At 42.1% G+C, this 26258-nt stretch overlaps 2 protein-coding genes across 4 annotated transcripts; both read right to left on the reverse strand.

The window, feature by feature from the left end:
* Positions 1-1394: 1394 nt before the first annotated feature.
* tmcc2 (transmembrane and coiled-coil domain family 2) lies at positions 1395-10427 on the reverse strand. Its single transcript, XM_035386870.1, has 5 exons — positions 10060-10427; positions 7616-8126; positions 6643-7229; positions 6185-6320; positions 1395-5461 (listed from the first exon to the last, which is right to left on the reverse strand). The coding sequence occupies exons 2-5, from the start codon at positions 8027-8029 to the stop codon at positions 5162-5164; spliced, it is 1437 nt and encodes a 478-aa protein (XP_035242761.1). The 5' UTR covers positions 8030-8126; positions 10060-10427; the 3' UTR covers positions 1395-5161.
* Positions 10428-12524: 2097 nt separating this feature from the next.
* Positions 12525-20188, reverse strand: cdkn1a (cyclin-dependent kinase inhibitor 1A). Of its 3 annotated transcripts, none has more exons than XM_035386956.1 (3): positions 19895-20188; positions 14685-15120; positions 12525-14138 (listed from the first exon to the last, which is right to left on the reverse strand). In XM_035386956.1, exons 2-3 carry the CDS (start codon positions 15109-15111, stop codon positions 14083-14085), a joined length of 483 nt encoding a protein of 160 aa, XP_035242847.1. In that variant the 5' UTR covers positions 15112-15120; positions 19895-20188; the 3' UTR covers positions 12525-14082. The 3 variants fall into 3 exon arrangements, with proteins under 3 accessions (XP_035242847.1, XP_035242848.1, XP_035242846.1); XM_035386957.1 differs by lacking the exon at positions 19895-20188 and adding an exon at positions 16486-16586; XM_035386955.1 differs by lacking the exon at positions 19895-20188 and adding an exon at positions 15703-15805.
* Positions 20189-26258: the final 6070 nt, after the last annotated feature.

The raw sequence follows: 26258 nt of genomic DNA on the forward strand, positions 1-26258 counted from the left end.
GACTGACTCCGATGAGAGGAGAAATTTGGCCGTTGTGGCCACGCACACGCGTGGTGGTCGTTGGATTTTCCATGTCATGCGTTTATGTACTGGAGCTGGGGTTCTTGTTTCGGACAGTGAGATCATGAGCTCCAGCCAGGGCCAAGGCGTTTTGCCCAAAAAGGCATTTTTGTTTTTTTTAAATTTATTTATTTTTCCCTGATAAGTTCATTTTCCCGAGCATTACTTAACACTGAATTAACTGAACGCAGAATTACTGTTTTGCAATGGTCATCTCAGTCTCTCCAGACTTGAGTCCAATTGAAAATTTGTGGTTTGAATTTAAGAGGGTCGTGCATCTGAATCTGAATTATACTGAAAAGTTCTGTATGGAGGAATGGTCAAAGATGGTGCGACAGTGTAGTTTAATGTCCTATAACCTAAAGGTCCCAGGTTCGATTCCTGGATAGGACACTGCTGTTGTACCCTTGAGCAAGGTACGGCTCTGTTCTCTTATACAAGGGATGGGAGGGTGCACAAAGGTAAAAAAAAAAAAAAAAAAAAGGGTGCCAATAATTTTGACCCGTTTTTTTGGATGTAAAATTACTTGGTGTTGGCACAATTTTAAGTGACTTCCACATGCTTGTTAGCTTCACTTGGGCTAAATTAGATTAACTGAAATGAGTAATTTACCTCAACAGGATAATTGTTTCACAAGGGGCTTGAGGAGAGAGAATGGTATCCTTGTGTGGGGTGAATAGAGGGACCTTCTGGTTGCAGAGGAATTTTTCTGGGAGTTTGCACTATTCTCTGTGCCCCTTTTAATTACGACAGGAGCGGAGAGAGCTTTTGCTGTCCTGTTCTATCGCTATTGAAACGCTGCTTTAATGGCTGTAGAAGACGCGGTCCGCTTTGTGAAGAGCTTTCCTTGTACATTTTCTCCTGCTCTGCTCTGCCCTTTCCTGAAATTCCCTGTTCTGTCCGGTCTGTGTCATCACTTCCTGTGAAGTCGTTGTTACGCACGAGAACAATGCAAGTTCTTTCCAACGGAATGCATACGTGTTGCAGATGAATCTGTTATTCCAAATGTCAGTGTAGCATGTGGAGATAAAGCCAGTGTACTAAATTAGTTATTTTAAATTGGCAGTGATGTTGCCGGATTCTACTGTAAGGGCTCATCTCGTGATAAGATTAAGATTTTTTTCCCTGAGACCTTTTGTCTGTGCCCGCTCAGAAAATGGCGATCAGAATATTTGTTATTTAGACCAAAATTTTCTGTGTCCTGTGACCGTGGCACCTCTTTCAAAAGGGTCAGAAAATGATCCGTAACGGCGTTTCATGTGGTTTCTTCCATACATTCCTGCCGTTCAACTCTAATGCTCATCGGGGAAAGCATTTGATGATTTGACACAACATTAAAGAGTAAACTTGCATTTTTTTATTGCCTCAACTACAGCTTGAAAATGACATTTTTTTGAAATGTATGGTTTTAACAGAATTCTGTGATCCAGACAAAAATCTTTTAACCAAGCACTTGACACAAAACACTTGTGTAAATTAACCACTAGGGGGTGCTTTTGTGTAAGAAATACAGCAAAATGCCCTGCTTCTTTTCAGGTAATCCCAGGTAAGACACACATTAACACATTCCTATGTTCACATTGCTCGGTCCCACGTGCAATTAAAAGCAATCTGTTTACCAGGCTTCTGCATGAGTAGTTCAACCGCCATTCATCAACCAGGCTTTAAAAAAAAAAAAAAAATCTGTTCTTTTTGGCTACATTCAGTCTTTTCATTATCTATTCATGCTTGCTTCTTGTTACAGTGTGTGTGCGCGTGTGTGTGTATGGGCGTGCGTGAGTGTGTGTGTGTGTGTGTGGGTATACATATGAGATACTGTGCAAAATATGCATCAACAGTTAACATTGGGTTTACTTGTACTTCCCTTTACAGCTTCAAATTAATGTCAAGCTCTCTGTGGAGAAATTGAACCTCTAACCTCTAACTTAAGCATTTAGTTGGATGCGCTTAAGCATATACAAAAGAGATTGTTTTTTAGCATTTTTTTTAGAGGACAATCCAAGGTCAGTGTTATGGCCTGCTATTATACATTAGACCACAGCAGGTAAGAAACCGCCTTTTCCCCCCGAATATTGAAGGTTTCCGATATCAACGAGTACAGACAACCTTTCTGCTCCACAGCAAAGCACCAGCATCCATAATCTGTCGTATTCACATTTTAGCCATACAAATTCTGTTTCCCTGTCCGCCTGCACCCTAGAACAAACATTCTTTGCCAGTTAATTCACTTATCAGAAAGATGATGGACAAGACAGCTCAAATAGAAAGAAAATTACAACGTAATGCAAACTGAGTCCACATGAGTCCAGTTTAGTATACCAACAGTGGAGCAAAGAAAAAATGCTATTAAAATGCCATTTGAGAGTACCTCATGAAAATACTGTGCTAAAACAAAGAACTCTTCAGTTTTGTTACCTTAAAAGTTTCATGAATAAACACAACCTTCCCTTGCTCATTTGCCCAATCAGGTTTTGCATCCATGGAGACTGAAGTGCATTTATGCATTTGCAAACTAGATAAATACTATCTAGTGAGTCAGTGTACTGTGATCACTATGTACCCATTGGTGGTGGGAAAATGGCGAACATTGTTGGACTTAATGGCCTGTTCTCGTCACTGTTTTATGTTATGTATACCCGAATGACATCAGTCAGTACTACAGAAGAGAAGTCTCCATGTGGCCTTTTCAACTGGTTAAAACAATTCGGTTTGGACTAAACACAATCAAATCCTTGCCATAGTTCTAGTGCCTTAAATTTGACCCCAGCACACGTGGATTTCATCTTGGCAGATGTAAATCTTGTCGAATAAATATCCTAAAGTGCATATGCCGTCTGTGAATTGTATCAGAATTTATCAGAATGCCACTGGTACATATATACCCCTGGTCTGCTGTTCCGAAGAATTTGCCCGTAGCTCTGTGCTGTTGATGTTGAGCCAAAGCTGGGATTGGAATGGCACAGTAAACTATGAGTATTGAACCCATGCATGAATCATATATATCTCCAGCCAAAAACCTTTGTTTGGAAATTGCTTTTGATGTCCGAAGTCCCATACTGGCATCTCTTACTCCCGCGTCTCTCCAACTTTCATTTCATAGAGGTGTATTTCTTTATGCTTTTATAATATTTATAAAACAGAAGTATCTACAGAGAAACGGTTAACTGTTTCAAGTTATCGGTGTGAGTCAATTGTATAAAATCATTTAACAAAAGAATACTTCATGTCTACAATAAGTTGTTCTTTGTTATAAGATATTTACTGTTGCTGTTGAAACGCATTTTGTCTGCAAAGTTGCGCTTGATTAATTTTATTATTGCGTTATTTTTCATTAGCATTGCTAGATTCTCCTGAAGTGTTTTTTAAATATTAAATTCAGCCAGGCATTGTTCGTTAAGGTAATAGCATGGGCAATTTTTTTCATTTGCATTTGAATGGGAAAATTAATTTACAAAAACAGGTAAATTGAATTTTTAAAAAATTAAAGGCAAATGCACAACACACAGAAATAAAATAGTTTTTAAAAACAACAAAAAGAGATAACTTGTTTAAAGCTCTGTCGAATTCCAGTTGACAACAGCACAAAAGCACTCTCCGAGGTTTTCTGTCTGAAGTACACAGCAGCAGTCACTGAATAGAACGTCAGACCCAGGCAAACGACATAGACGACTATTACAGATATTAGCTCTGTTGAGGGTATTGAAATAACCCACTGCAAAGGATCAATGAAACATCACAATGGTAGTGATTTGGAGCATAGAGACTATGACACAGTCAGACAGATGAGAAGTGAGGCTGCATTGGTGGTTAATCTATCGAAGTATCAGAAAAAATTCAAGTCATCTAAATTCTACACTACACTACCTTTGTCGTAAACAAATACAGTTGTGTCAAACTGAATGATTATTGTTTTTTTGCAATTTTAAATTGCGGTAGTGAATTATTGTCTGGTCAAAAAAAGCTCTTTAATATACAGTTATTAGAAAACATCAACATGCCGATTATTTTTGCTTTCTCCTGTGAAAAAATTAATCCAATTTTATTATTTAAAAAATAATCTTGCTGTTTAGCTGTAGAAACAAAGCAAGGCAATATGTTTGAGATTTAAAATAAAGCATTCAGGCTTAAACTGTGTCTTTCTCTGCAGGCAACTGAGTTTCAGCTTGCTGGCCAAAAAAGCAGTAAGTTCACTAGATTTTATTACGGTTTTCCTGCTTATTCAGGTAAAATTACATCTCATGCGTATGTATGCATTTTGCTTATTGGCGTCAGCGTGATCCGTAGTACCGGAAACCTCTGAAAACAGTCTGCTCCTTTGAAGTGGAAGCCATTTTGCCAGAACAACAATCTGAAGATACAGCACTACAGTTCTCATGGGGCATTAGTCAGAGTTTTGTGGCAGACCTTAATTGCTGTGTGTGTGTGTGTGTGTTTTGCAGGCATTACTAAGTCAGCAGATTAGGTGTAAATGAGGAAAATGTAGGCGTTGATCTCAGAGAGCTGAATGCCCAGTGCTATCACAAAAACTACAGTTTCTTTGTTCATTGTAACTAACAGAATCTGTAATTATATGAAAGTACCTTTTCAGTGACACAGTGCTCATGCTGTCAATAAACAAAATTGGAAAAACTAGCTGATCGGGAAAAAAAAATATCATTACCAAAAATGTTTTTGTGGTAAGTACCATTGTTCTGCAATCACAGGCTTTTTTTTTTTTCTTCGCGGTGCTATGAGAAGTACTGAAGGTTGCCAAGTAACCGTACGGACAGCCGCTTGCTTCATCTCAGTCTCAGCCTTGATACCAAATGCCCATTGGTCTGGCACACCAATCCTTTGTTCTGCCATGTTTTGTGACCTTTCTGCCCCCCACCTAGGGCATGTTCACAGATGAAGTTTAAAGGAGTCGTTTGTCGTGTATATTCTTTGAAGGCCACATTTTTTTGTTCTCACAAACGTGTCACTGGCCTTCCTGGTAAAAGAGCCCAAGGAACGAAAACTGTAAACCCACAGGTAGGACGCGAGAGGATCCACAGACAAGCCCCCAAACCCCCCTACCCCTCCCGTGAGTGAAGGTGTGCCTCTCCGCAGAGCAGCCAGGCGCTCAGCTGTACCCCAGCCACTGCTCCAGGTAGGGCCAGTGCTTCCAGAGCGAGACCAGCAGGAAGACGAGGAGCAGGGTGGCCCCGACCCGGGCCCGCGTCTTCATCAGCGGCGTGATGAAGCTGGCGAGCGTGGACACGAACACCAGCAGCACGGCCATCAGGGTGAGGATGACGTTGATGAACTTTCCCAGCAGCGCCCGGGCGTTGGCGTTCTCCACCCCCTCCAGCTGCACCACCTGCTGCTGCTGCTGCTGCAGCTCCAGCTTGGTGATGCGCGTCAGGCAGGACTCCACCGCTTCCTGCGGGCGGAGACGGGGGGGGGGGCAACGTTATCGGGGGTCAGGGGTCTGAACCACACACCCACACTGGGGTCAGTAAAGGAAGAGGGCAGCAGTCGAGGGGGCAGTGCTGCAAACTGGATTGTTTGCACATATTTAGAGCGAGAGGGTGGGGCGTGTGGTGAAATCATTCAGCAAATCATGTGATTAAATATGTTAACCAATGACATCAATTATCCAACATAATATACTAATTATCTGAAATGATGTTGTGAAAAACTCTGTTGTGCATTCTGTCTGTCTGTCTGTCTGTTACATTCAAATGTAACCGACCGAAGAAGTACATGACTATGATTTGCGTGTAAGATTTTATGCCTTACCTTACAGTGTAATTGATAAATTAATTAATATTTCAATTCATTTTCTCTCCTACGAACAATTTCAGTTGTTAAGCAGATGGCCCTGGAGCATTTGACCTTTTTATCTTTATTAAGGCAAAATTATTATGATAAGAAGCCGTATTTCCAGAAAAAATAATACAGTACATGCTTGCAAGAATGGTAGTGAGGCCTAAAACACTCAAATCGCATAATAAAATCTACACATAATATATAACTAAAGTGCCAGCAGCCCTGCCAGCGGGATCAACTTGGATCCTGTGACAAATGAAAGTGTAAAACCCTGTGGTATCGAGTGGAAAGCTCCATCACCGCTACCTCCACCACACAAGTGGCAGGCTCTCACCTGTATGTCCCTCGCTCTCTCGTAGGACTGGTAGGCCACCTTTTCCTCCATGCTGGCGAGCTCCTGTTTGAGGTTGGTCATTTCATTCTGGTGTAGCTCCGTCAGGTCATTGAGCTGCTCCTCCAGACGCTCGTACCTGTGCAGAAAAGCAGAACGAAGGCAAGCGGTCACACAGAGAGCGCGCGCACGTGCCAGTTAGCAGTTCTGTCACGCAGGCTAACGCAGGTGAGAGCAGGCCTGTCGCGCAGGGTAACGCAGGCCAGAGCAGGCCTGTCGCACAGGCTAACACAGGCTAACGCAGGCCTGACGCGAAGGCTAACGCAGGCCTGTCGCACAGGCTAACGCAGGCCAGAGCACAGGCTAACACAGGCTAACGCAGGCCTGTCGCACAGGCTAACACAGGCGAGAGCCAGCCCGTCACGCAGGCTAACACAAGCTTCCCCAGCCCAGTGCCGCACCTGTATCTCTCCTCCTGCAGACACTGGGTCATGTAGGAGTAGTCGCTCTGCAGCTGGGCCTTCATGTCCTCGATGGCGTCCTCCAGGTGCCCCTGGCTGGCCTTGACTTCCCGCAGGGCCTCCAGCAGGGGGTCCCAGGAGCCGGGGTGATGGGCATCCAGCGCGGCCGCCTTGGGGCTGCCCATGGGCGGGCCCAGGCCCAGGCCGGCCCCCGCCCCGGAGTTGCTGCCGGCGGCGGAGCCAGAGGTGGCGCTGGAGCACTCGTCGTCGCTGCCGTACTTGGGGCTGGAGACCAGCGTGGCGCTGCCGCTGAGCGCCCGGGGCGTGTCCTCGGGGAGCGGGTCCTCCAGCGTGTCCTTCAGCTGGGAGATGTTGTCGGCGCTGCCGAACTTGTTGCGGATCAAGCTGGCGATCTCGCGCGGCTTGGACACCACGGCCGTGTGGGACAGGGCCGACACCCCTCCCTTCACCCCCTCCACCACCCCGCCCCCGAAGCCGCTGATCCCCGCCCGCACGTTGGCCCGCACGTCCTTCAGGCCCTGCTGCATGTCCCTCAGAACGTCCTTGGGCTGCCGCGCGGGACCGTTCTGCAGAGGGGGGACCAGGAGAGGGGCGAGGTAGGAAAATATGGTGTGGGGACGTGGTTGAGGATGGAAGAGAGAGAGAGAGAGAGAGAGAGAGAGAGAGAGAGAGATGCAGCAGCTCCGTCAGTAACATATTAAACGTCACAATGTGGGAAAATGCCCTGCCAAACCAAACCACATCTATTGATTTTTAACTGCATGAAAAAATCATTAGACGCGCTCCATTACCAAACAAACTGTCCAGCAGTCAGTGTGTGTAAACGTCCTACTGTTACATAATGGATTTTAAAAAGCCTCCTGTTCATTTGAGCCAAGCTGACACTTTTAACACAAAGAGTGCGAAGGGTCCTGTGTGTTGGGGAATGGGGGTTGGTAAGGGATGGGTTCACCTGCTCGATCTCCTTCAGCTTCTTGTGGTAGTGCTCCAGCTTCTTGTGCAGGTGGGCGATGGTCTGCGCCGACTTCTGGTTCTTCTTCTCGAAGACCTGCTTGATGCGGGCGGCCTGCTGCTTGTCGGCGTTGTGCGCCAGCTTCAGGTACTCGGCCACGTTCTCGTCGCGCGCCTCCTGCTCCACGCGCACCTGCTCCGTCACCTTCAGCACCTTCTGCTGCAGGTGGTCGATGGCGGCCCGCGTGCGCTGCGGGTCGGCGGGCGCCTCGCCCGCCTCCAGGCTGACGTTGCCGTCCGAGCCGCCATGGCCGCCGGCGGCGGGGGGGGGCAGCCCCAGGGTCGCCGCCTCGCCCTTGTCCGGCGGCTGGTGCGGGGAGGACAGAGAGGCGGGGCGCGGGGGGTCAGTGGCCATCGCCGCCGCTGGATCGTCTCGAACCGTCCCTCTTCAGGTCCCGTGGAGTCCCATCGGGCGGAGTTCGGGAAGGCCGGCTAGTCCAAACTCTCATGCGCTGTTGATATTTTAAAAAACGGTATTTATAGTCACAGGAAGTGGGTTACAGGCAGTGCCTAAATCAGGCCACTTCAAATTTGACATCTAAAAATAAAAAAGCTGCCAGTTCTGCCCCGCGCAGCACAGTTGATATTTATGTTCGTCGAATGCATTACTGCAATACGTTTCTCTTGCAGCAGGCATGTGAACGAATGCCTTGAGAGTCATAAACTGCTGTCTCATGGCATTTTTTTTAAAGAGGGAGATTCCAGGTTTGAATAATGTAGTCATTTTCCCCTGTCTTTGAACCTGCTGACTGGAAACATTGCTGAGCTTAAAGACAGAGCTGGTAGGAATGACAGTTCTCTTTTCCGGTCATGTAGTAGATCAGAATCAGACAAATAACGAGTTGCCTTCTATTAGTTTTTTACTATATGTTGCTGATAATATATGTAAATTTTTTTGCTGCAGGTCAATTCACACATTTGAATTGACCTGCAGCATAGTATAATATTTGCTCTTCCCTTTTTATTTATCATGAAAAAATTAATTTGCAGTGCAGTATAATTATTATTTCTCTTCCTGGTTTTTGTCTCTGAGAAAATCAAATTAACTCCTTGGGGCCCCTGGTACAACTGGAGTAACGATTATTATTCTTTATTGGCTCTTTAAAATAAAATAAATATTTATAATGATAACAAAGTGCGCCTATAAAGATTCAGTTCTTTACAGGTCCTTTTCTAAAATATTTATTATGATAACAGGGCAAACAGATACTACTGTAAATGTGCCTGGTCAGGTGAACGTTTCCCCACAAAATAGATGAGTATCATTAAGTAAATTAATCTGAATCTCGCCAACTGAAAGAATAGTTTTTTAAAAATATCAATAAACCAATAATATTTATACAGCTTTGTGTTCAATTCTTTGTCCTCTAAATAAGCATATTAAGAAATAGATGCCTGTGCTTTCCAGTCAGCCAAACAAATCTCAACATATCCACCCCTCAAACATTTATAACTGAAATTTTCCTGCGAGTTTGAAAACATGAAAATTAACCTGAAAAAAAAGAACAGAATCCTAAAGACTCAGAATACAACTCTTATTAATGCACGTAGTCCAAGAAAACCAAGGCAGAATGTGACTGGGTAATTTCGAAAGCTGTTCCAGGCTGTCCCAAAATGTAAACATTTCCTGACCGATAAGCCATGGAGAGCTGTGCAGGACGGGGGCACAGGCAGCCCAGGACGGCAGTTAAACCCTTACAGACGTGTCCTCATTTTTTTCACTAGGCCAACGTCGAGTAAAAATTTTTTTCATTGTTGTTCCCTCGTGTATTTTGTTCAAATCTGAGAGATGTTGAGGGCACAATGTGTGCTATGAACGGAAACCATACGGTGACCAGAAATAGTGTCGGAAGGAAATTGATGGTAACAAATTGTACCGTGGAGACTGATTGATATGCTAACCCATTAATAAACTGAGCATTCCAGTCCGCGTGCACGAAGAGCTTTTCATTAAGGCATTTCCCCCCGGTCCACTCCATCAAAACAAAGAATTTTCAGCAGTGACAAATGGTATTAAGAGATCTGCTGGAGGGGAAGTAATGCTCGCTGGCATCCCCGCAAAAAAAAAACCAAACAAACAAAAAAAAAAAAAAACTGCAGAGAATGCAAACGGTGCAATACAGGTATAATCAGGAATCAATCCTAAAACGCACATTCGGAGAGGGGATAAGAAAACAGCTGTAGAAAGGGCTGGAGAGAGATGGGGGGAGAGAGAGAAAGAGAGAGAGAGAGATATGTTGAAGGATGGCTGGGGCAGAAGGCTGGACATTTTTGCTGTGACATGCATGGTGGAATTAAAATAGGAGCGATTCTCAGAGATGAGTGACGCACAGACACGGAGGGTGAGACACACAGGCTTTCGATAGATCGTTCTGGAAGCGTTACCATGCCGTTGAATCCCGGACTGCCGCGGGTCGAGGAGGTCTGTCCGTGGGGCGCATCCTTCTCCCTCTGTCCCCCATAATCACACGAGACTCCCCTCCCCGAAAAAAAGCACACCTCTTCTTCTGTCTTCCACTGTGTCTGTTAGCACCTCATGTGCCATTGTTTACAGCTAACATGGTTGCAGTGTCTCTGAGCACCGCTAGCTCGTCCTCCCTCCCTCCCTCTCTTCCTCCGTCTTGCTCTCTCTCTCTTTCTCTCTCTCTGTCTAGCTTACTCGTTCTCACTCGCTCTATCTCCAACAGATGGGAAAAAAACTGGTCTGCTCATCCGCATCAGTGCTGTGTCTCGAAGCATGGCGGAGGGGGTTGGGGGGGGGGGGCAGGGGGTTTTGGCTGGGGGGGGTTTGTTGGCGGAAGAGCCACTTGCGCACGCGTGCAGGTGCTTTTGTGAGAGCTGGGAGGACAAATGGGGAGGGGGGGGGGCAGGGGGGGGGGACACAGCAGGGGTTCAACAGCAGGCTCTCTCATCCATAAGGTCCTGGAGCAGAGAGCAGCCACACAAAAGATTTGAGGCTGTGTGTGTGTGTGTGTGTTTGTGTGTGTGCGTGTGCACATGTGTGTGTGTCTGTGTGTGTGCGTGTGTGTGTGTTTGTGTCTGTGTCTGTGTGTGTGTTGTTTGTGTGTGTGTGCGTGCGTGTCAGAGAGAGTTAACACAGGGATAAGGGAATTAATCCTGTGGTAGTGCTAGGGGTTTTTGCCTATATTGGCTTCGCAACATCATCATAACGATGACCTCATTCAAGCACACAGACACGTTGGGCTGAACACTTTGATGCTCATTTTTTAAAAATGACTCCAGTTAAATGCTCCCATTCATTTCTTTTTTCACGGATGTATTATGCACAAGCCCTGTCTGCTTGCTCTCCTGCCCCTGGTGAACGGCTGTCCTCGGCGTGCTGTGCTAGTGCATCTGGGGGAGGGGATGTTGTCAAATTTTCCCTTAGCTACCGCTCGTGTGGCGGGGGGGGTTTGGGTGGGGGGTGGAGGCAGGGGAGTTGAGAAGGGTAGAGATCAAACAAACGGAAGAAAATAGATGCAAATTGAAGGAAGGGGAGGAGCAAGGAAGACTGGGAGAGTGTAAATAATTTAACATAATACGGAGACAGGAAGATTTTTTGGAAAATTCTGGTCAGTTTTGGAGCACTAGTCCTGATCCAAGATGCTGGCTGTGCGTCACTGTTCAAACACCACTGAGTGTAAGATAGTAAAATTATATTGTATTATATTATTCAAATAAGAAGACAAAAAAATATTTGTTTGACAGAAAGAAATTATAGGCCAGTCTTGTATTTGAGTGTGCACTATGTAAACAGTGTTTTACCTTGGATTAATTTTAAATGTTTTTTTCAGTAACAAATAATTCATTTCAAGAGCTACATCTTGACCCACAATCTTTACATTAACTATGTGGGGTGTGGTGGGGTGGTGGGGGGGGGGGGGGATTACTATTATGAAAAATTATACCCTAACCTCCATAAATACAACCAAGCTAAACGCCTGAAAAATAACTACAGAATCCACTACAGAATTACACATTTATACTCAGACAGGTAATATAGCCCAGGACTGTTTTAGAGAGATTAGGTGATATGTTTGCCATTCCTTTCAACACAAGTGGGTGTGAAGCAGTGCTGCTATTCAACACATAATTCACACTTCTATTATAAGGGCAGACTACTGTCATTTTTAGTGGAGTGGTGAGGAGCCCTGAGGCTCAGGAGACATATTGTCTAACTGGCTAAACTGGCCCGAGAAATTGGTGTTGACTAATGTTTTGACAAATATGTGCCTTTTACAGGAAGGTGTGATTTTCTTATGGTTACATTTTTTAAATCCTAGAGATCCTCAGCATGATGCTAAATAATTGCTCTAGTTAATATCTGATTCTCTGCCAGATTTTCAACGCTTTTCTTTTTTTGTTATTCACAGGACAAATTGCAGAAACCGAGAATAGTTTACGTCTCATTAACTGGTAAACACAACCTTTTTTCTTTTCTTTTTTTTTAAAGAATATTATTTAGTCTGAGGCAAATTTCTTTTGGCATGTGTTAGTACTTTAGTACATCTGTATTATGTGCAAGTACTAATAGAGTAGTCTAAGGCAAATACCAAGTCATTTGATCCTAAAACTGTAATCTTAAAATTATTAAATTGTATTAGATTTTGAACAAGCCCACTTTAAAAAAGATGGCTCAGTTAAAGCATTAAGTGGTGGTGTCCTCTTTTCAATGTATTTTTGGTGGGTTTCAGTTGGAAATAAAGCATGGTTATTATATAATCATAACATATTCATTTAAATTATCTTAATTATTGAATATTAACAAAACACTTGATATATTCAGTGAAATGGAGTTCATCATCCATATGTATTAACATTCGTATGAACAAAAATACCTTAAGCAAAAACATAGAGAATACAAATATTTATTAATCTCAATTGACAGACACACAACATCTACAGTCTTACATAACAATAAATACAACTTTATATATAGCTTTCGACAACGTATATATGTGCATAATCTACAATTTTATGCATAAACAAATACAAGTGCAATTTAGGGAAAATAAGAGATAAAGCTGGCAGATATTTCCTTAATAGGGATATGAGGGACAATACAAGGCTATCTATATCTGACAAAAAAACTGCATAGCGCCGAGCTTTGACGCCAATTCTCCCCCAATCAGGAATGTTCCACCATACCAAATAAATAACCATTACTGGACCAATACTAAAAAACCGTGAAATACTTTGAGGTGTATCTAATTGCACAGTACTCTTCCATATTTTTTTATTTCTTATTTCTACTCGTACATACTTTTGGAGACTAAAAAAAGATTCACTGCTTCGAATACCCAGGTTGAGGCTGTGATTGACTGGATTGTATGTACTTGTAGGTGGCTACATTTCGGTTGTGTGCACTCCTGCATGTACTCAATGTTCTTAATATCTTGCACTGCACACATAGTGTTCCTCGTGGACTCTAGTGGATAAAAAGCTTATTACATCTCATAACCAAGCCTCTTATCTTTTAAGAAGTTTAGCAGTTTATAGGCAATGTCTCACTTTCCTGCGACTGCACTCCACCCTCATACACTAGCTAACGCCAGCCTTGAGTGTCTGTTGGTAAAGACTCCTTTAGACACCCTCAACACTGTGTCACCTTCCACGTCTAGTTGCCAACTCCTCAGATCTGTGAGACTTCATACTAGCACCCATAGGAGTGTGGCACACAAGAAAACAGGAAATTTAATGTAAATTCGATAGTCATGTGAGCACTGTTATGCATGTTCTTTTGGATCCTAGTGCACAGCCTCTAGATTTGTATTTAAAAAAGCACTATGATGAGGAAATGCCAGCAAGAGAGGGAGAATCATTCTGACAGACGACGACAGAACCAGGAAGAAGGTATTAAATTAAAACAAACCCCTCACCAATAATTACGTTCACGCACGCGCATACAGACATGCGCACAGAGCCATGCAAAGACCAGTTGACTACTACTTCTTCAAAACATCATCACGATGAAGGGGTGCTGGATTCTGGGTGTCCTCCATGCTCTTCTGTTTCCAGGAATACAGTTTCAGAGCCGAAAATGTATTCAGTGTTGGGGGCACAGATGGTCTTTGCATGAGGCACTTCCAGAGAATCAAACAGAACGTCACTGACTACCTTCTTTAACTGACTCTTTTTACGAGGACTAGCGGCTTGTGCCGCTATGAAAGGAGGCAGTGTCCCTCGTATGGCTGCACAACGTTACGGGAACGAAGCACAGACAGTCACGATGTCGATGGAAATAAAAAGTAGTGAATTTAACCTTTATATATATATATATATATACACACAAAGATAGACATGTTCAAGTTCTTCTGGTGAAAGTGTATAAGTCTGTGGGACTGAGTTCTTGAGAGAGGCAGTAGTATTGCTGTGGTATTTTGGGGACTGTTGGGGGGCCCCCCGTCTTCACTGCCCCGATTTCCGTGGCGTGGCTACTACTCTGCGTTTCGCCTGGTAGAAATCTGTATGGGGGGGGCAAGGAAGAAGTGAGTCAACCCAGTACATCATTACATCACACAGACAGACACAAATATATATGTCACCACACCCTGTATGCATAAGCGCAGTTTCCTTCTATTGAGAAACGCGTGAGTCATGACTTACTGTTTAACAGCCTCCCCCTACTGGCTACAAAGTGAACAGCAGAGGACAAGACCGAACATGCCCTCCTTGCCTCTGATTGTGCCCCACTGAAGATACTACAGAGCGTTCAGATTAAGATATACTGCATATTTCCCAATTTTTTAACCATATATGTACCACCCCAAATCTCGTCTGTGCCAGTAGTCTCAAAGTCAGTTCATGGAGAGCAGTTGAGGTGATTGTTCCACACTTTATCAGTAGATACCTACATATCTGTCAGTAGTCTATTAACTTGTCTTTCGGTAGTCTTATCTTTTCACTCCACCGATGTAAGCAGTTGTATGATTACACACTTTTTTATTACAAAATGTTGAAAAACCGGGAGAAAATGCATGCTGATATTTCATGGTTGCCCACACACACACCTGTGATGTTGGTCTGTTTCCTCTTCAGTCTTTGGCTGTGGTTCTTCTCCGGTGTCATCTCCAGGTTTTGGGGCTGCGTCTGGCACCTGGTGGGGGTGCACGGGACGTTCTCCTTGTCGGTCGGTCCCAACGCCGCCCGCGACGCAGACGCTCCGGGCCTCCGTGCGTCGGCCGAGCCGACCAGGCGGGAGCGGTACAGCGCCGGCACCCGGGCCCCCACCACGCCTTCCCACTGGAAGTCTCCGCCCTCCATCGGCGTTTCCGTGGCGAAGTCGAAGCTCCAGCGGCGGGAGGCGTCCTCCAGGTCCTTCCGCAGCAGGTTCCGGCACTCCTCCCGCAGCTGCTCCCGGTCCACCGGGCCGAAGAGTCTCCGGCGGGTGGGTCCGTTCCCCAGCGCCGTCAGGATCCGCTTGTTGATGGTGGACATGGTTCTGCACTGGAAGGGGTGAGAGGACAACCAGAGGGTTAACATCTCAGTAACACCCAGCCGCTTCCAAAAGTCATTTTTTACGAGAGGGTACGCGTTGTTCCTCTCACACTGCGCACACGCCACTGCGCACACACTTCACGCCGCATCCTCACACCACACTGCCCAGCGGACGTGTCACTAGGTCAGAAGGGACTCACAGCTGCCGTCTTACACGGGAGCCGTGACAAACTAATCATATGTTCATCTCCAGAGTGACAGAAAAATACAAAAATGGTAAAAATAGTTCCTGATTGAACATTCAGTCTGTTTCCCCAAAAATGAAAGTGATGAAAGTTCTACCTCTTTCCAATACTACCAAGGCACATAAGCAACATATTTTAGCGTTCACTGTGAATAACTGTCCAACACATTCTACAAAACTGCATTATTTCAGTATCAGAGGAATAGGTTATATTTTGTGAGTAATGCTTAATGTACAAACAATAAAATTAGCCAATAACATAGTACAATATCAAAGAACCATTAACCAACTTGCATTCATGTCATAAAAATATAACCAGAAGGATACAATTTAATTTATCAACTCACCATAGCTAATGGTCTCACGCTCTGTACCCAAATGCACTTCAGGCACTGTTAGGTTATTCCTTTTGAATGGTGCAGCATTTAAATGATCTGGCTTAGGAGGAATTCCTACTTAAAGCTAAGGGGTTGGGTCAAGTTAGCCCCGCCTGCAATGACAGCCTAGTGTGACTTTACATGCCTGAGCAAATTCCCTTCAGCAACATGTAGGGGCAAGTCCTGAGAAACAGCTTTATCATCATCCTACAATTAGCACAGACCTGTGATATCTCACTATGCCCTCTAGAGGTCACCATTCAAAGTGGCATTGTGAGAATGGAGCTTTGTGTATGGGTTTAGAGGCAGCTTTACAAGTGCCTGACACATACACACTAACAGATAACCAATTTCAGATAAAGACATGACGGAATAAGTTTTAAAAAATTACTTCTCAATAACGGTTTGTTTTGAGCAGGGCACATATATGAAGGAATTAGGTTTTTAAAATATTACAGTCCCTTTAACTGATATCAAACTAACACTTCTCTTAAATACAGTAGGTATTGAACTAAGAATTAATGTGTTAACTGCTATGTTGTGGAATTTACCATTGCTGTTCCCCAAAAAAGTTTAACATTTTTTAAGTTTTAAAAAGTTTTCAAATTAAACATTAAATGAACAAATCGTGGAATTATAATCTTCCAAGTTTGCTAAGACCTGTTTTTTTCTGTCTTATCTGGCGATACTCATCAGAGAAGGATAAAATTCAGAAAGATTTCATTTACATTCCACAAAATTCCCTCACATTACCTGTGATGTGTCTAGGTGGTGGCAAATTAAATCCTGTGGGGTCACCGTCAAAGTCCTTACGATCCTTTCGTGTAGCCTTGGATAATCACTTATCTAAGTTAAGCCGGGCACCCACCGCACGCGTATCGGCCGCGAGCGCACTACGCGCGTATTACGCGCGTAACTGAAGCGTAGTTGAAGTACTGTTATTACAACGGCAGCGGGCGACGTCGTCTCCACCAGATGCGAACGCGTCGCGTACCGGCTGCGAAGCTCGCGCGACACAAGCGAACTGAAGCGTAGTTTTTCGCTTCTGTTCTATTTTTTCGGCTTGTCGCGCGTCACGTTGGCCTGTTTATACACAGAAATATGCTCTAAAATGCTAGGTATACATGCTCTGATTTATATTTCATTCTTATATTACTGGGGGTGTGTCCCTAGTTACCTCCCAGATATTTTTTAAGCAGCTAAAAAAAATACAAGCCTTTTCGTTTTGTAAAAATAAATAAATAACTGGAACCTGGGGGAAAGGCAAACTTAGTTTCGCTGTCTTATTTTGCGGAGGGGGTGGGGTAAATTTGAAAATACACCACAGAAAGACGTAGGCTATTGAGTGACGTAAAAGGGAATGCACCGAGCAGCGGTTTGTTAGCTCGAGTATTGGAAGATAGTTTTTAACCAACCATTGCTCAGCCTATTTGACTTCTCCGATGTCTTCGTTCGCCGTGCTTTCAAAAAGGGCTTGTTAATAAAAATCAGATAATCCACAGAGCTTTAAAAAAATCAGATTATTTAGTGGTCTTGCCGATGAAAATGCACCTATTTTATAAATGAAGTTGTAAGCAAGCCTTTATTGCACTTGTACTTCAAAGCTTCCGGTGTTCATGGCGTTGTGGTGTTCATATCCTTTCAAGATTAAAACTGTTACTGACTTTTTCATGATTAGCTGATTTTACTAAATCTGATCCTATAAATGTTTTGACGTGAATGGCAAGACAACACGGGAATTCCCAATGGTTGATTACGGATTATTTATTATTATTATGATCATTACATATTCTTCATGAAATTGGCACGCTTGTTAACCAAGCAAATAAATTAATACAGTTTGAGATTGATTGTTATGCAGGCTACGTTGCGATTTAAGTTTATGGTACTTCTTGAAAGCGTTTACTTTCTCACGTAGGCTATTTACGAGTTAACGAAATATTACCAAATTAACAAACTGAAAAAGGTCTCTCACCAAAGTATTCACTTAACCCATAATCAACAGTCGTGAACAAACGTGAAATACACGATGTAAAAGCCCACTGCAGACTGCGAGAGCTACTAGGAATATATAGCTTTTACGCAAGCCTTTGCGCGACACAAACGGAACCAGTGGAGACACCCTACGCGTCGCGCCGTGCTGCTTCGCCCTGCTGTTTACGCGACGCATACGCGACGCGTGCGGTGGGTGCCCGGCTTTACTCTGTCTGAAGCCATCACAAAATGAAGAATGAAACAGTCTCATGATCTCGGGGTAGGTGGGGGGTTACCCAACCTGTCTGTGTATGCATATAAGGAAGTGAGAGGAAACTCAGTTAACTGGCAGGATGTGGTCAGGGACACACTACGTCTACACTACGTTTGGTCAAGCATGTCATTCACACCATCAGACTCACCACACAATTAATCAGAATAGTATGTCTGCTTAGAAGCAACATTGGATGAACTCCCACTTAATCAAATAACCAAACTGCTGCCTCTTTTAAGGAAGCTCTCCTTTTTTGAATCCCGTCAACAGATCAGGGAGGGGCAGAACAGTCTGAGATAGCAGTTTGGGACATGTCCTTAAGGACCGGTAGGCATGTCTACTGTGTCAGATACTGTGGCAAACAATCCACCCAGGTAATCAACATAGCAAAAGGAACCCAAGTGATATGATGTCTGCTTAGAAGCAACATTGGATGAACTCCCACTTAATCAAATAACCAAACTGCTGCCTCTTTTAAGGAAGCTCTCCTTTTTTGAATCCCGTCAACAGATCAGGGAGGGGCAGAACAGTCTGAGATAGCAGCTTGGGACATGTCCTTAAGGACCAGTAGGCATGTCTACTGTGTCAGATACTGTGGCAAACAATCCACCCAGGTAATCAACATAGCAAAAGGAACCCAAGTGATATGCTGTGTTGCTGGTTTTGTATTCTGTGTTTAACAACCAGCCAAGCTGGCTTGAGAAATACATCATATATCAGTCACATGTGAGGTCATAAAGTTTCAGGGTCACAGAGTATTAATATTTCACAAACATTTAAGAGTTTAGTTCCACTAAATTCTTAGTACCCTAATTTATTAGAGTGCTTAATCTCTTATGTTATGTATACTTTTGACTCGTTTCAAATAATCGTCAATTTCAAGAAGATTGCTATATACTTTTATAAAACTGAAAACATGCGGAAAACATGACTGACAGAAATTTTATTTCGTTATTTTTCTCACGCCTACCATTTTCAACATTACCTCTAAGACGAGCGAAAATAGAATAGTTGTATTGGTGTAAGTAACAGTGGTCGTTGTCTTGCGAGTAGTAATGAACTGTAAAAAAAGAACCAATCAGGACTGAAGTGCTGTCCCCTTCAGACCTCTTGAAAAGTCATACGTCTCTGACGTCAAGAAACTGGGCGGGTCAACTGGGGACAGATTCAACAGTGCGGCGGGAAGGCGAGAATCTGCGTGATTGGTGACACCGCACAGAGACGAAAATTTGCCCCCGCCCATTTTCTCTTCTACACGTGAACTCGGAAAACGTGGTAGCGAACCGGCTAAGTTCAGACAGGGGCCAGAACTTTCCCCACAGCTAGACGGGAATCTCGAGAAAAAAAACAACCAAAAAAACTCCGCACTGGTACAAAACGAACAGGACCATATAGTTTAATGAGATCGTAGGTAAAAATAAATTCAACACCTTTTCTGTATTTCCACTGCACGGTTTTGGTATAAAACACAGATAGCAACAAAACAATAACTGAATAATATGTATAATATAATGATATGTAACTTAAGACAGCTAATTATTGTTGGCCTTAAATATTCTAGGCTAAATAGGTTACTTTAGGTACTACTATACTACTAGTACTATGGGCTACTCCCCACTGTAGAAGACCCAAATACATACTATGGGGAGAAAATGCCAATATTATCCTGTATAAAATGTGAAGTGTCACAGTTTAAGTACTTACAGGCTCTTGAACTAACTCGACATACCTTAAATAAGATATTGTTATGTTACACGTAATTAAAGCTATTCACGTTAAAAAAGATGAATTCTGACAATTAAAGCATTACTATAAGTAGGCTAACTACTTGACCGACATTGACGCCAATCGCAAACGATAAAATATAATCACGCGTAATGCTACATGTTTTAAAATAAATGGAAAATTGCTTACAGTCTTTGAACTACGAGGTGTAGAATGACGTCCGTGAAGTCTCTTTTGCTTGAAGGCCGTCTAAAATGAATGAATGGAGGCTGAAAAGTTGTAGATAGTCGCGAGCAGTTCTCGAGATCTGGAATGCTAAATAACTGTAATTTGGTACTTCTTTATAGAATCTGACTTTCGACTACAGTAAACCAATTCTGCTCTGTCGAGGGGACCTTCGTATTATGTCTGGCTATTGCATATGACCTATATTCCACCCAGGCAGTTAAGTTTATATTACTTCGGTGGGCGTGGAGCCCATCCAACTTGTGTACAGGCGGAGTCTATACGCAAGCACGTGCTACTATCCTCGTAAACACACGTGAATTCATTCCTCAAGATTCTTTTTCCCGGTTTCAGGAAATACCGGTTGGCGTCGTTTCCATGCCCTCCCTGTGGAGTTCATTCCTGAAACTCCAGAGCTCTCCCACGCATTCGGATTGTCCCAGAGAAGCAGTACAGACTATTTTAAGACCAAGCTTTTTCTGATGTGACGCTAGTTTTACTTTCTATACTTGGTTTTCGGCTCAAGGAAACGGAATGTGGCAGCTAGCCTACAGCCGTGAATTGTATTTTATTTTTTTTCGAACGCTGCAATAGCAGTTTTTGATGCCTGTGGGGTTGGTTTGGAAGTTTGCCTATTGACGTTTTTGTAGTAGGTTAGGAAAAAAAAATCAGCTGAATTCAACGAAGTAGCCTATTTTGGAAATCCAACAAAGATTTAGCCTTACTGTCTGTTTAGGCTGGCCTATATCATAGAGTTGATTTTAGACTGTTGTGGATGGGAAGCTATTGATAATTTCCCAAAGCAAAATGTCTTGTAAAATCACGAAATATCCTTTGGGAAATCCAATTGTCTGTTTAATGTTACTAACTGCAGTTGGTTTTAGTGTGGCATGATGAGCATCTAAAGCTATTCATGGTTTCATAGAACAAAACAACATAGGCTATATGAAATCAAAGAAATAGCACATCGTTTTGAAAAATCTAACTGGTGTACCAACGTCTGCTTGCCTAAATAAGCACAACTGGTTTTAGTCTGCATGTGGATGGACAGGATTCATAGAATGAATAAAGTAGTAGCTTTATGGGAATAACATTGTCGTGCCAACTTTTTATTATCAACTGTGATTTTAAACTCCTACAGCATGTAGATGGGAAGCTACTGATGGTTTCATAGAGAAAAAATGTATACAAAAGTAGTTTCCTTTTTGAAAATCAAATTGGCCATACCAACATCTGTCCACACAGTTATCTTGACTGCTGCACCATGCGAATGGGAAGCTATTCACGGTAAAAAATAAAAAATAAAATAATAATAATAAAAATACTATAAAGCCAATTAAGTATTGGGCTAGAATTTTTTATTATAATAATTTTGTTTTTGCAGAAAAAAGCAAGATGCAAGTGAAAAAATTTAAAGTCTAAATATCCTTATCTAATATTTGCTTATTTAGCATACAAATGATAAATTAACAAACTTGTTTGAAAATATTTATGATAGAAACTGTTTCAGTGCAAAATAACAAAATACATGAGACTATATACTAGTCTGATGTCCAAAAAGTAAAAAAAAAAGAAAAAAAAGTCTAAATGTGCCATTTTTCATTCAGATGGATCTGAAAGCATGTTCATTCAATGGCCATGGTGAAATAAACAAAAAAAAATGTGTTTGAAAACATTTAGGATGAAAAGTCTGTTTCAGTGGAAAATGAGTGAAACACATAAGACCATAGTATTCTAAAAATCTCTTTTTCAAATTCAGATGAATGCAAAATCATGTTTGTGCAACAGCTACAGTAAAATAAATCAATACAAATGTGCTTGAAGGCACTCACTATCAGAAGTCTATTTCAGTGGAAAATCAGTAGCCAAACTACATAAGACCATAATTGAATGTCCAAAAAGTAAAGAACCTCTAAATGTATTTATTTTCCCCATTCAGGCGAATGGGAAATGGTGTTTAATCATCAACCACAGTGAAATCAATGGATGGAAATGAGATTTATGATAATTTCGGACATCTAGTTTTCAGTTTATCCTCTTTGAGAGATGGACTCTGGCAAACTTGCCTCTGATTGATCTTAGGAATGCTCTCAATCCCTGCTCTCCCCATCCACAAATGTCAAAAGAGACATCCTTGGGGCAGTTATTCAAAGTGAGGGTCTTCCAAATATATACAACCCTGGGGTTTCCTGGAGTTTTCTCTCATTTCAAAGTTTTATTTATTTTATTACCTTCTGGAGGGAATACAGAACAGCCAACCTACTGAGGGCCAAAGATCAGCATGACCAGAGAATGCCACAATGACCATGGTTCCTTTTTATTATAAGTTTGAATGCAAATCTGTGACATTTAATTGAAATCACTCATTGAAAATCTTAATGTCTATATAGATAATGGTCGTTGAGGCCTTATAGTTGAAATCTACATGTTTAGAAGAAGTTCCAGTTTCAAGCAGAAACAAACGTGGTGCAATTTGGTTTTGTCACATTATTTTGAAAATATTTTGCCTGAAGGTGGAGATTACAGCTGGATCGAACAACGATTTGTCTACAAATATCACCTCTGTTGTGAGAAGAAGTAAAATGTCCATGTTTATAGAGGTACTGAATAACAGAGCAGGATTACGTCCTAATGTAATCATGTTTGGTCTCGTTATAAAGAAATTAAAACAATGCAAAATACAAAAGTCTAAAGCCTTGTCTGAAAAGGGGAAAATACCAGTATATTTTTCATTCAGATAGATATGAAATCATGTTTATTCAAACTCCACAGTGAAATAAATGAATAAAAACGTGTTCGAAGGTATATATGATTAAAAGGAAAAAAATTTAAAAAAAGAATATATTCTTATGTCTGATAAGGAAAAAATGCAAAAGTTCTAAATATGTAATATTAAGGTGGATGAAACATCTTGTTTATTCAACAACTATGGGGAAATAAATGAATGCAAATGTCTTTGAGACACTTGTGATGAAAAGTCTGTTTCAGTGTAAAATAAGAAAAATATATAAGACTATATATAGTGATATAACTAAATGAAAATAGATTTATGTCCAAAATGCATCGTGGCACAGACATGTTGTCTACATTTTTTAAAAAAACTTTAAAAAAACAAAACAAAAAACAAAAAACATCTCAGCATCTTTAAAAGAATCCCAATTTCTAAAAGCCCATTCTCATTTTGATGGAATGCTATTGAAAATTGACAAAACAATCTACAGAACAGTTTTTCCCAAAATACAATTGTTGTAGCAAGACCTTGGAGGCCCTTTACAATAAACTTCATTTCAGATATTTAAAAAAACTTTACTTGAGATGTGCCAATCATCTGGATGGGACGTTATTGACAAATATTTGTTGTGATGTTTATTAGAAACTATTGCACTGTGCAGTTTTATTACATTCCATTGCAATCCACGGAAAGCCGTGAAATTTAATGTCTGTCAAATATCCAGCATCCAAAATGATACTTACTGTTGTCCCAGTCTCCCACCAGCTGTCAAAATTGCACCGTAATTTAAGTGAGCTCCACCCAGTCAATATGTTTTCAATGGGGGTTTGTTTATGTCACCAAGGGAGTTTAGTAGCCACGGTATCAGCAGTTTAATCCAAGCAACCGCAGTGTAGGAGAGTACATTCTGAACTGTCCTTGGCAGAATGCCCAGCTCTTCGCACATTTGCCTACGATAAAAGAAGTCATTCTTTCAGCCAGAATGGGAGACTGCCCCGTTGCTGCGTTGATGGCTGATTAATGATTAGGGGCTCCTCATTAACCACACTGATGTTTTTGTTAAATTATGAACAAAGCTTAATAGGAGCGTGAACTTTGTTTTTTGATCAGTCGTGAATGCCAGTTTTGTTCCGTTGCCAGATATTTAATTTCTTTTGTTTGCGTCCCCCAATTAAATGAAAATTCCCACAGTTACAGTTATCTCAGATTGTTTTGGTTGGCTGCATTTCTTGCATATCTACTCTTCTGAGATGGTGAGAATCCTGTGGGATGGGGGGGGGGGGAGGGGGCGGTGGTTGTGGAAATATCTTATTTCAGTACAAGAATTCTTCTGTTTGGATGATGCCATAATACAGGGGCGGACTGACCATCAGCATAGACTAATCTACACAGGTAAACATTTTTAAACAAAATTTTACCACAGTGCACTCATCCGTATGAAGGAAAATGTCCTGAAATTAAGCCACTTGTGAGCTGAAATGTAATGTTTTTTGTAAATGAATAAAATATTTCTTGGAGGATATTTCTTCTTTCACATTGTTTCCCAATTAACTAGCACCTTGTTAAATGTCCCATTGAAAGACCAAAGACGGAACAGGAAGACACTTCAGTCACAGAGGAAATGTTTTAGGGCATCCCGACAAGGTTCCTTTGGGTACATTGTCCTATTCTTTGTTTGCATGTAAACAAGGAGTTTTATTTTATTTTAAGAAACCAACAGAAGCATATGGGCATTATGTGATCGTATTTTTGGCTGCTGACACTCCTAGTATTTATTAAACAGCAAGTGTGCGTGTCTCCTAACTCAATATAGTCGGGAGGTCATTATACCTGGGCCATTGAGTGTTTGCTACAAATGAAATAAATATAGGGAAATGAGAGGAGAGGAGATGCAGGAACAGCAGGGGAATAGATGACTAAATGATCAGCAGAATTCAGTTAAGTTTGGTGTGGTTGGGTCATCCAGCCAGGAGGACATCAGCAGTTGTCCAAATACTACTAAGGTCTCGCCCATTTGCCGGGTGGAGCAGGTTATGGTTATGATTCTTTGGATTTTCGAGGGGGAAACAATCCAAAGTATCATAACCACTTTTTTCATTCTGAAACATTTTATGTTTTTTTTTTTTTCAAGGAATGTATGCACTGTCTTTAGCTATATAGCTTTATGTAGCCACTATAGGTGCTGTATGCAACTGTGCTACACCACTTCCAGTAAAACACTGACGCTGACTTTTCAGAGTTAACTGGCACTGACTTTTCAACTCTGGCTAGTTCAGTTCAGGCTATGAACGTGGGAGCTTGATAAAAAACACTGACACTGACTTTTCAGAGTTAACTGGCACTGACTTTTCAACTCTTGCTAGTTCAGTTCAGGCCATGAACGTGGTGGAGCTTGATTAAAAAAAACCCTGGGAGTGGCGGCTAGTTTGTCCGAGTACATTTCTGAGAGTTCCCTGCGAGAACTTCTCGTTGTCCTGGACAGCCCTGAGTCACGCTGACACGCTGACGTCAGAGGGCGTTGAGCAACGTGAAGAGAAGCGCGCGGGATTTTGAGTCTGCCTCGGACTCCCAGACCGGTGTTTCACGTGGAGCACGTGCACCCAGTGGAACGTGCGTGCGTGAGCCGAGCAAGGAGGGGGGTGGGGAGGGGGGTGGGACAGCTTCCACGCAATTGGACAGGCCAGGGGAGCTGGTGACTCAGAAAGGGTGGGGTTCAGTGTGCAGAGGACATTGTCTCCCAGTCTTGTGTGTGTGTGTGTGTGTGTGTGTGTGGAGGGGGGAGGAGGATGAATAGCATTCCAGGCTTGATTTAGGGGTGGATTCACAGCTTTCTTCTCTTCTTAGTGAATAGTGGCCCCAAACCCCCCTTCCCCGATTGCCTATCATATTTGTACTGATAGAGTAGTATATCTCTCTGATGAGTAGGACAAGAATGCTTTTGTGATTCTTCAAAATATATTATAAACAATGTTTTACAAATGCAATTGTGTACTTGTAAAAATGTCCGTAATTTCTTTGAGGATTCTGTGAGTTATTACTGAGTTATGCCTATACAATTACACACTATAAAATACTTCAACCAAATAATATATATTTGTAAATAATATAATTCTGTGCTAGCCACCAACGAGAAGCATTTATATAAATTCCTAAATTAAAAACAAGCACAATACCTAAATTTATGCTGGAAGTTGAGCCAGCATTAAAAAGTCTGGCAAGCCTGAGAATTTAGTCCTCAAAAAAAAAAGGAAAGTACCGTGAAGATGTCCTTTAGTTGAGCTGGCAGGAGTGAATTATGGGTAATTCGGTGAAAGGCTGAGCGGGATTTCTCCACAGTGGGAGAGTAAAGGAATTTAACCCTTTAGTGTACCTTCAGACTTGTACAGAACAAAAACATGTGGCATGAGATAAGAGGATGTTGATGCAGATGTCTTTCACCTTCTAAAATGTTAAATAAATCCCATTTTCGTCTTTGTCTCAATATCTACTTATCCCACCATTTTACGATATAACTAAGTCAGTTTAAATAGTTCTCCCTGTTAATAGACGAGGTCCGCTTCTAAAGTGTTTTTTTCTGTGGTTTGTACGTACACTGTG

The sequence above is a fragment of the Anguilla anguilla genome, chromosome 13, assembly GCF_013347855.1.
Source record: "Anguilla anguilla isolate fAngAng1 chromosome 13, fAngAng1.pri, whole genome shotgun sequence".
Taxonomy (NCBI): domain Eukaryota; kingdom Metazoa; phylum Chordata; class Actinopteri; order Anguilliformes; family Anguillidae; genus Anguilla; species Anguilla anguilla.